Genomic DNA, 10,619 nt, shown 5'->3' on the forward strand with positions numbered 1-10,619 from the left:
CCAGCTTGCGCTGTCTGTTTCTGCAACGGCAACACAGAGGGCAGCGTGAGAGAGGTGGCCCCGACCCCACTGCAGGGTACTGTGGCAAACCAGGGGGCAAAAGTCTGGAGTATTAAAGGTTCTGCTTAGCTCCACACAAAAATAAAGCTGCCCCCACCATACTGCACAGGGAGATCAGTCCCTCCTCTTACAGCCCCACAGCATCCACCGTGTCTTATGTGGGCACAAGCTCACATGGGGATGCGAGATTATAAACTGCTTGCAAAAAACATGGGCTAGGGAGCTGGAATACTAATTAAATGAAACATCCCTTAATCCCAAACGCTCCCCCCAGCAGCCTCACCTTCCAGATGCAGGAGTTAACCCACAACGCGGTATTTCTCTACTCAGCACTACTCTACCCGCAGCAGCTATCTACATATGAGACCATTAATAATTACACCTGACAAGTCCAACCAGCTACAGCTCTTCCTCCCCTCAGATCACTTACCTTGCCTCTGCTCTCGTGACTGTGTACTCAAACCACAGGATGTTAGGAATGAGGCTGGTGTCTCGGATTAGAAAGAACTCTGAAATTGGCCTGGAAATGGACACAGTGGGGCAAAGGGGGAAGTAATTAGACTTTTTCTCCACCACAGTTTTGATCAACATAAAAACGTTGCACAGATCAACATAAAAACGTTGCACAGAAGCTGCTCCAGACGTAACATGACTATGCTATTACCCTACAGCCTGGGAAAGGTGCTCCCTGCTAAATTTAAAAAGGCTCTTGTGGGGTTTTTTTCTTTCTTTATACAACGTTTCCATACTACATTACATTTAAACAGCTTTGCAATCTCACTAGCTCATCACACGTTCCTTAGAAAGGTTTGTTCTGCTTGAAAAGCTTATCCAGCCCTCTGCCACACATCAACCTTGGTAGGGCTTTAGAACACAACAGTTGCTTAAACTTCCTCTCTCACCCCTCCGTATCAGGCAGGGATATATGATCCTTTGCACGCGTGCACAAGGAAATACGGAGAAACAAGCAGGTCACACAAGTCAGTAGACAAAGCTGGAACATCACCCAGGAATTCTCATTTCTCACATCTGTAACTTGGGCAGTTCACAGAAGTTTGAGCAGCTCGTTTACAGTCAGGGCTCACACAGTAACAACGGAAATTTTAGAGACGGAAGATCTTTCCATTCGTTTTCCTTCAGATGCAAGGTACAAGTTGAACACTGACTGAGTAAGAATATTTTCTTTTGCCAGGTAATTCTACTACACTTGGGGCACCAGCTCATCACAAGGGACTCATTTAAGGAGCCAAACAGCAACCCACAGAATGCAGACTTGCAGGAATAAAACCACGACCAGCAGAGACTTACCATGCAGCTATCCTTGGGAAGAGAGGGGTTAATATCTCTTGTGTGAAGGCAAACCAGGCTATGGCCATAATGCTTCCTGCCACACCTCCGTATAAGACTTGGCTCCAGGTGTGGTAAAGCAAATAAACCCTGCAGTGGAAGAGAAGAGTCACCAGACAGGCTTTAAAACCAGAGGCAGCATGACTCAAAGGGTGATGTTTCACCAGACCCTCAGACATTCTGAGCAAGTTATCCTCCAGATGTTAAAAGTGGATATCTTCCTCCATTAAAAAGCTGGCAAAAAGTGTGGGAGGGAGGGAACTGTCTTCCCTGCTACAGCAGTCTCAGCTCAGAGTGCTTCTAGCTTGGGCTTAACTCAGTAACCCTTCACATTCTTCATTTATCTCTGGATTAGCTGAGGAACTACTACTGTGGGTTCCCACGAGAGACTCTTCCAAAGCCAGTATCAGGACAAGGCCCCTCCAAGCCACCAAAGCTGAGGCTTAAATACTTTTAAGAGCATGAACAGCATTTTTGTTATGATTTTGCTGCTCTCAAGAGTAACAGCATACAGGCTGCCCTACCACAGCACACGCACAGTGACTGCAGCCCTTCCGAAAGCTCTGCTGGCGGCCTGTTATCTGTGCACACGAGCTACGAGTCATGCTTAAAATTCTTTTCACCCATAAAGTGATCTTAATGGCTTTATGATATAGCTGACCCTCTGCCTAGCACAGGCCACTGGATTTCCTCAAGTTAATTTTTATTTGAATTACACCATATATCTTATGAAATTGTCCTGTCAGAGTTTTAAAAATAACCCATAATGAAGAATCAGCTCTAGTGTAGTCAACTGTGCCAACAGGTAATTACTCTGCTGTGGAAAACATGGCCTTATTCCTAGCCTGAATTTGTCTGGTTTCCAATCACTGGAGCTCATTTTATGTGTGGGGTTTTTTTTTTAAATCTACTAAAGGGAAAAAAAAGTCATTATCGAAGTTGCATTTTCTTTAATCATCTTAATACAACTAAATCTTGCAAGTCAAACAGCTAGAAAAATGTTTTTATTAACTAATGCTCAAGCAAAACAATCAAACTGATCAACTGTAGCAACCCACATGCTGCAGATGCTGGTGTGCCAAGGCATGGTGCAATGCTTTCACGATTAGTGCTGGGAAGAGGGCGAGGCAGTGAGGCTGGAGCATGGCAATGGAGCCGACCGAGAATTGCTACAAGCTCAGCTGATCTTGGGTTTACAAATGCTCCCGTGAAGCACCACGCATGTAGCACCTTTGCTTATTTGAAGGCAACACAGCAACTTCCGCAAAGCTCCGACTTGTACAGTGCAGTCGAGAATTACATCAGAAAGGCAGGATAAGGAAGGACGGGTCTGCTGGCTGTTCAAGGCCACGGGACTGTATGAGAGCATAAGACAAACAATTGCTCCATACCTACTATATGAGACTAGCAAAGCCACTGTGACGAGGCAGATGGACAGCACATGTCGCCATAGTAAATCCAGAAACCTCGCATTGTTTGTTTGGTGCATTCTGAAAGAGATGGAGAGCCATTAGCACAGTGGCAGGGAGCCGAGCAGTCCTTATCTCTGTTCTCACTAGCTCTGAAACCCTGGGAAAACTCTACTCCAGTGGGGTCATGGGCAGCTCGATACCACCCCAGCAGCAATCTGTCCCACTGGCAGCAGTTATAGAAGCCAGAAAGCCACGCTTCTCTCTCCAGCTATTAACTGGGATTGCTGTGATGGAAGGCAGAATGCTCACAATTAACCGCAACTGATGCGAAAGGCACAGGCTGAGTATATGCAACAGGGAGCCAAGACGTCAGAGTCCCTCAAAGCTAGGAGGAACTAAGAGTTTGGTCTTCCTCCACATGTGGAGCCACAAGACAGAGCCATGCCCCAGCGAGAATTTCAGAAAAGCACAGCACAGCATGTGAAACCAGTACTCGGTAAGGGAGATGAACTGAAGAGGTCATGCAAGTGGGCAACAGGTATTACTCCAAAGACTGCAGACAACCCCACTGACAAAACTGAGTAGACACATGAGAAAGCAGCTCTTCTTTCCTCCTCCCTATTCCCTCCCTCTTCCCTCACACTGGTGCATCATCACAACTTAGAGAAAGCGAATCAGGAGCCCTGCACGCAGATAGGCACAGGAGGCCCACCCGTCCCCTCGGCTGTCAGCAACGGTAACTACAGTCCTCCACTCCGACTGACAGACACGCTTCATCCACCCTAGCCACGCAAGTCGCGTGGTTCCTCAGATTTAGTTCCGTTATGCCACTGCGGTGGCCCACGGCAAGGCAGCCATCTATTTCAGGTGTCTCAACATATTAACCACCAAAAACCTGACATTGAATTTTTACCTTAAATAAAGGAACAGAAAGGAATAGACAGAGAAAAACCACATGAATTGGGAGTGGCTGGACGGCATCCCATATTTTGTGGTCACTGCTGAATGGGCTTCTGGGAAGAGAAGAAGAAAGAATATGGTCAAGGTCTACTCCGTACGTAGCAGCTGGAACACTCCAGATGTGAAGCCAGACCAAACATGAGGCAAAGGGGAAAATACCCTCTAACCCCCCACAGTTAGCATTCCACTCAAAAGTCAACTGACACCATGACACCAACAGGCCATACCATACCTTCGCAGGGCCGAGGCTCCCGGATTACGTTTTTTATTAACCAGTTCACTCCCTCGTTGAATGCCAGCCCTCCCAAGAAAGAGATCTGTGAAGGCAAGACAACTGTGTCATCCTATCTAAAAGATCCATCTACTTACCAGCCTCTCTGTTGACGTGTTTCTAATTTTCTTGGCCTACTACTAGAGTTAAAAAAAATGGCTTCAAAATTGTCTACCGGAGGCAAAAAAGGCATTTCTTTTTCAGCCCACTTTGTGTACTTGGCAACACACTGTGTGAATGTGGCTTTCCAGCAGACGATGCATAGACCGAAATGGCACTGTGGCAGTGCTGTCAGCATGCTTCCACCAGCAAGCACAGAAAGGACATTTTTGAACAGGGCAGGTTTTAAGGGATTGTCTTTCCCCAACAACCAACAGGGGGCAGGCACACAGTTATTTGGGTAAATAGCTTGAAAAAGGGTGACTTTTTTAGTATTTCTGGCTTTTCCCTCTATAAATATCCTCATCTTGAAGCTGCTGTACTCAGTCTAAAATGATGTCACATTCTGCACTAGGCCAGACTGGTAGCATTTATTTTTTCTCTTTAATTCCATAGTCCATAGAATCATAGAATCACAGAATGGTTTGGGTTGGAAGGGACCTTAAAGATCATCTAGTTCCAACCCCCTGCCATGGGCAGGGACACCTTCCACTAGACCAGGTTGCTCAAAGCCACATCCAGCCTGGCCTTGAAGACATCCAGGGATGGGGCATCCACAGCTTCTCTGGGTAACCTGTTCCAGTGCCTCACCACCCTCTCTGTGAAGAATTTCTTCCTGACATCTAATCTAAACCTCCCTGATTTCAATTTGTACCTGTTACCCCTTGTCCTATCACTACCGGCTCTTGTAAAAAGTCCTCTCCCAGTACCCTTGTAGGCCCCCTTCAGATACTGGAAAGCTGCAATGAGGTCTCCTCGGAGCCTCCTCTTCTCCAGGCTGAAGAAGCCCAGTTCTCGCAGCCTTTCGTCATAGGAGAGGTGCTATGCACCTCCCCTAAATTTGTCCTGCTGCTGTGATCAAATTCCCAGCTGGTGATGATACTCTGCCTCCCTAACACTCAGTCCCATTCCAGATGATAAAGCAATTTTTCACTCTATGTCCTGAGCTACGGGTCAGGCTGCTGCAAGTCAGCTAGCATCTTTCTCCAGCTCCGTGATGCCTTCCCACATAAAGGACTGGGAATCAACCTCAGCACCTGTCATCAAGCCCTTGTATTCATAAACTATGAATCTGTGCAATAGTCACTCTAGCTTATTCTCTTAGGTCAACAAGAAATCTTTGGGTTGCCAAAATTTGACAGCTGCCTCTCCTAGTTAGCGTTGGCTTACTAACTTAGAAGTCCCATTCCCAGGTCCCTTGAGCCACTGGTTCCCATGACACCATGGCCCTATATCAGAAATCTGCTGCCAAAATCCTTTCACTGGCCCTTATTTTATCTGTTTACCAAGGGCAAACATTACAAGAGGTTTATATCCTCTAAAGGGAATTTATCCATGACACCAACTCCCAACTACCTGTCAAAGCAGACAGAAAACATTATGTATTACAAAAACAGTCCTTTATTGGTCATTTGGACAGAAGCAAGTCTCTTCTGTCCCTGGTAGTCAATTCACAACTGGGAAGCAGCCCGTACAGGTAGATCCACTCCCCTGGGCATCTGTAGGTTTTATTTTGTATCCCCTTTTCTGCCTCAGTAGTTCAAAGGCAGAGAGAATTGGGCTTGTTCAGACTGCAAAAGAGAAGGCTCCATGGAGACCTTATAGCACCTTCCCGTGCGTGGGGGGGCTACAAGGAAGCTGGCGGGTACTTTTTACAAGGGCCTGTAGTGACAGAACAAGGGGTAACAGGTTTAAATTGAAAGCGGAGAGATTGAGATTGGATATCAGGATAAAGTTCTTCCCAGAGAGGGTGGGCACTGGGACAGGTTGCCCAGAAAACTTGTGGATGCCCCATCCCTGGAAGTGTCCTAGGCCAGGCTGGATGAGGCTTGGAGCAACCTCGTCTAGTGGAAGGTGTCCTTGCCCATGGCAGGGGGGTTGGAATTAAATGATCTTTAAGGTCCCTTCCAACCCAAACCATTCTTTGGTTCTACAACAGGAAGCACATCCTACTGAGTTACAAACACCATCTCCTGGCTATGCAGGAACCTGCTGGTGCTATGATCACGCTGGATCTTGAGAGTGTTCCTACTCTGCAACAGCATTCTTTAGTTCCTCAGACATCTCTCTCAATGTTTTTGGACAGATAATGCTCAAAACATACCACAGAGTAAGAGACAAGTCAAAGGCTAAGCAGTCTTTTATAGTCTGGTAGAGGTGCTAAGTCTCTCCTGCTGTTCTCAGGCAAGAAGATCACCTTACCTAAACTTGCTCTTTAAAGAGAAAAAGCATGAATATGAGGAAAGAATTCTTTACTTGGAGGGTGCCAGAGCACTGGAACATTGCCCAGAGGGGTTGTGGAGTCTCCTTCTCTGGGAATGTTCAAAACCCGCCTGGATGCGTTCCTGTCCAACCTGTTCTAGATGAACCTGCATTGGCAGGGGGGTGGCCTAGATCATCCCCGAAGGGCCTTTCCAACCCCCGCCATGCTGCGATTCTGTGAATACAGGAGGACCAGGTGAAAAGGAAAAGACTTCCGTCATAAGGAGAAACTGAGAAGGGAGAGAAGGACTCACCGTGTGAAGTTCTCTCTTGAATATGATGAGTGTTACAAAGCCAACAATAATGAATATTGGGCCAAGACTCAAATAAGCTAAAAGCTGACCAGAGAAATCACCTAGGGAAACAAAGAAAAGAAACAAGTCAGTTTGAACTTCACAGGTACTTGCCTGCCACCAGAACTGGGGTCAGTTGGTGCTCCCCATCCGAGGGCAGAGGGGCCAGGAGTAACTCCCGCTCCAGCCTGAGAGAAGTGGAGGCAAGGAAGACAGCAGTGCTTCCACGCTGGTTCAAAAGCGGGGATGAGAGGAGCTTGGCATGGTTCAGGAAGAGATTACTGCCAGCCAATTTACAACAATGACCATGGGTGTGGGCCCAGAGTCACTTTAATCCAACATAAGCACAGGCTGCTGCAAAAGAGGCAGCGTCTTTCCCTCCCCCTCATTCATATTGCCTCCTTGTGCCAGCAATTACCAGCAAACACTCCCCAAACAAATCCTTTCCTACTCCCTTGCTAAAATGGGTTAGTTTTCAGCTGGATCAGCTCCTTAATCTGTCTCACCATGTGTCTGCACGAACACTAGCATTAGCAAAATGGGGAGGAAATAAATAGCTAAACATTGCGGGAGATAAAGGGGAAAAAAAGGAGACTTTAACCAACAGCCTGCTTGTATCACACAGAAGTGACTTCGGGCCTCCACCCCAAACAGCTAACAGTCTAGTTATCTCCCAGGGAGAATTGGGGAGCAGCAATGGGACCTCACAAGAGGTCATAAATTACCTCCAAATCTGTATCCTGAACTATCAGAGACACAGGAATAGGGAAACAACAATAAAGAGCTCTACATTTTGACCTAAGTTTCTCTTGCCTCTGTTCCCTAAAAAAGGACACACACAGAAGTAGTTGGAGAGAAGATGTCAGCATAAACTCCAAGGAAACAAAACGTTATCAGAGTAATTTCACTCTGAGATCAGCAGCTAGCATCAGGAGAGCGAGAACTACCCACCAGAGATTGTTCAACAGTGACTGCAACAACACAGCATGAACCCAGTGAGCAGCCCAAGAGACGGAGGACATTCTATACGGGTTCTGAGAGCCGAGAGCTCCATCCCATCACTGAACACAACAGGATCAGCCCTCACACAAATTATCCCTCCTCTCAAAGGAAACAGGATGCCTCTGCAAGGCCAAGCATTGGATTCATTCCTAGATCAATTCCACTGCAAGGTACCCAGCCTCCCCAGCCCACGCACCCACATTTTCCAACAGCACTTGGCAAACGGACTTCAACCTCAGCCTTCCGAATGCTGGAACTGAAAAAATACAGTTATTGCACTGCTACAAAGTTCACGCGGCCCATGTCACTGCCACATCGCCGTGGTTACAGCGGGTACAGCCCAACAGATCCCTCTTGACTCCCAGACGCCGCAAGGATTACTTTCAGGAGTTTTAGTGCAACGGCAGTGAAATTAGGAAGAGTTGGAGGACAAAATCCCCAAGAATCCTGGGGTTTCACGAAGCAGGGTTCTGTGTTGGTTTTAACCTGAAAAGTGGTAGAAGACAGTGAAATTGGAAATTTTTCTTGCACCGTATGGCAGGTCAGCCTTGTACCAGTTGGGTTCCAAACGCTCCCAAAGCGGAACAGCAGTGTGTTCTGGCAACGCAAAGTGACAGTGCCACAGAACCTTAAAATCGAAAAGATCAGTTCCCGGGCAATGGCCAATCAAGTCCCTTATGGTCTTACATAAATCACAAACTCTAGAAAATTAATCCTGTCTTAAATGACAAGGGAATTCATGAGACAAGCCACCAGACAAACAAACTACCCTGGAAGCCTTAGGAATACTTTCCAAGAGTCTCAGTTCCAGCGTTACCAAGTGAAGATAGCTCCTCAGCAAGGAATCACCATGTTTCAGGTCATTCACTTCATTAATACACGGCACACAAAGACTTAGCACCTCAAGACTAAAAGCTGTAATTTTGTCAAGTAGAAACCAAACCGGATTATTTCTTTTTTTGGGGGGTTCAACTTCTTGTGCAGATGGTGGGAGAATACTTAAAGAAGGAGCCTTTTAATTTAAATCGCATCAGCAGTACCAAACTCAAGATCCTCCAAGATGTTACACTCCCAATCAATCAAGCCACCCAGACCCCAAGGGCACACAACCCCAACCCGAGGCGGAGAATCAGACGTCAGCGCTCCAGACGCTGCCCGCGGGCAGAGTACGAAGTCCTTCACTCAGACAATCTTAACGCAAGCATTTCAACCGTTTATTTAAACTAGAGAAGGGATAGCGTTAATAACATTCCATATTACTCTGGCTGACAGCAATCAAACAGTATCGCAGGCTGAAGCCACTCTTTCTAGGGGAGGAGGCAAATAAACAGCTGGGCACTCACTGAAGGCAGCCCCTTTGCCATGCTACACCAGGAGCTCACTAACGCCACCATAAACGGACTCGCTAGAGGAGCGGTTTAAGGCAGAGCTGCATTAACTAAACCAGCTCCCAAACGATGGGAAATCCCCAGCGACAGCGGCAAAGCAAGCTCCGAGGGAAAGGCCAGCGCTGATTACCGCGCAGCGCTCCCAGGGCTCTCCCGCTCCAGCGTGCCCAGAAGCTTATTCCCAGGGAATGAGAAACTGCAGGAGAGCTGACAAGCAATCCAGTCAGATCCAGCAAGCAGGTCCTCACCACCTTTGTAAAAGATCAGTATTTCTTCATGTTACTAAACTTAGGAATTTTAAAGCAATTCATCCAACCAGTAAGAGCAGAGCCCACCAAAACCTCTGGAAAAATACAAAAGGAAAACCTATTTCATATATAGCTTGGGGTTGGGTTGGTGGTTTGGGGTTTTTTTCCCCCACCTTGGGATGGGGTGCGTTTTTTTTTTTTGGGTTGTTTCTTTTTGGGGGGGATTGGCTTTTTTCCTTATTTAAAGTCCAGCCTTCCTTGGACATCATTTGGGGCTCAAGACGCAAAACTAAAGAGCCTAACCACCTCATTTCAGGCATCCAAGAGATAAATAGGTGAAGCACTATTCATAGCTCAGATGCACGCTCTTCTTTTTTTCCAGCCTTCACTCCGCATCTTCTTCTGCTCCAATTCAACATTTTACCCAGCATTCCTTCAGGGGGAGCATCCAAGCTTTACCACAGTAGCTTAACCTGTATGTAATGTAAAAATGAGAATCAGCAGCACTCTAACCACATCCTACCACAAGATCTGGCTTTACCACCGCCACCACTGCTTCCTATTGAAGCATCTATTTATGGCACCGGTGCCGTTCGTGTGTTCTTCACTAGATACACGTGTGCAAGCTGCACAGACAACACGCAGTGTAGGTGTCACATGCATTTACACCCGTCAATATTCATGACGGATCGTCATTTCCTCTACTTGCACATATCTTGGTATCACAAGCTGTAGGACAGTAAAAATATCTTCAGGAGGCTTTAAATAAAAGGCATAAAAGGCACACATCAGACATGAAACTTCTGCAGGATGATTAAAGAAAGCCCCGTGTTAAAGCAGCCGAACAACTGAGTGGTATCAGCTAAGGAGTATCTGCTGCAAAACGCAATGACACGAGCCCTGACCGGTGAGCTACCACCCTAGGCAGAGATCACAGCAAGGGTTATCAGAACCAACATTCCTACAGGAGCGACACATGCTGACAGCGAACAGCACCGAGAATGGCTGTGCAGAAGTACAGCCAGCACCTTTGCTCAGCACACCTCCTCACTGAGCGGTTCCTGCCTCCCCAACTCTGCCCGTCTGCAGAAAACGCCCTGTGCAACTGAGAAAACAGAAGATTCTCTGTCATTCTGCAGAGGAAGGCCTTGGCATGGCAGGTTTCTCTCCTTAAAGAATTTGTCCAGTGTGAGGAGGTCCAGAAAGCCCAGAGCGTC

The 10,619-nt window shown here is 47.0% G+C and overlaps 1 protein-coding gene across 1 annotated transcript in view; it reads right to left on the bottom strand.

The window, feature by feature from the left end:
* The window catches only part of DOLPP1 (dolichyldiphosphatase 1), a gene marked incomplete at its 5' end in the record, with an annotated part of 8,711 nt that extends 1,885 nt beyond the window's left edge, over positions 1-6,826 (bottom strand). The window contains 7 exons of the mRNA XM_010156375.1: positions 1-20; positions 491-580; positions 1,369-1,497; positions 2,799-2,897; positions 3,733-3,832; positions 4,012-4,096; positions 6,726-6,826. Of these exons, the coding sequence (XP_010154677.1) occupies positions 1-20; positions 491-580; positions 1,369-1,497; positions 2,799-2,897; positions 3,733-3,832; positions 4,012-4,096; positions 6,726-6,826 (624 nt within the window). The remainder of the gene's footprint in view (positions 21-490; positions 581-1,368; positions 1,498-2,798; positions 2,898-3,732; positions 3,833-4,011; positions 4,097-6,725) is intronic.
* Between the last annotated feature and the right edge of the window lie 3,793 nt (positions 6,827-10,619).

This window comes from Eurypyga helias, unplaced genomic scaffold, assembly GCF_000690775.1.
Source record: "Eurypyga helias isolate BGI_N326 unplaced genomic scaffold, ASM69077v1 scaffold36807, whole genome shotgun sequence".
NCBI lineage: Eukaryota > Metazoa > Chordata > Aves > Eurypygiformes > Eurypygidae > Eurypyga > Eurypyga helias.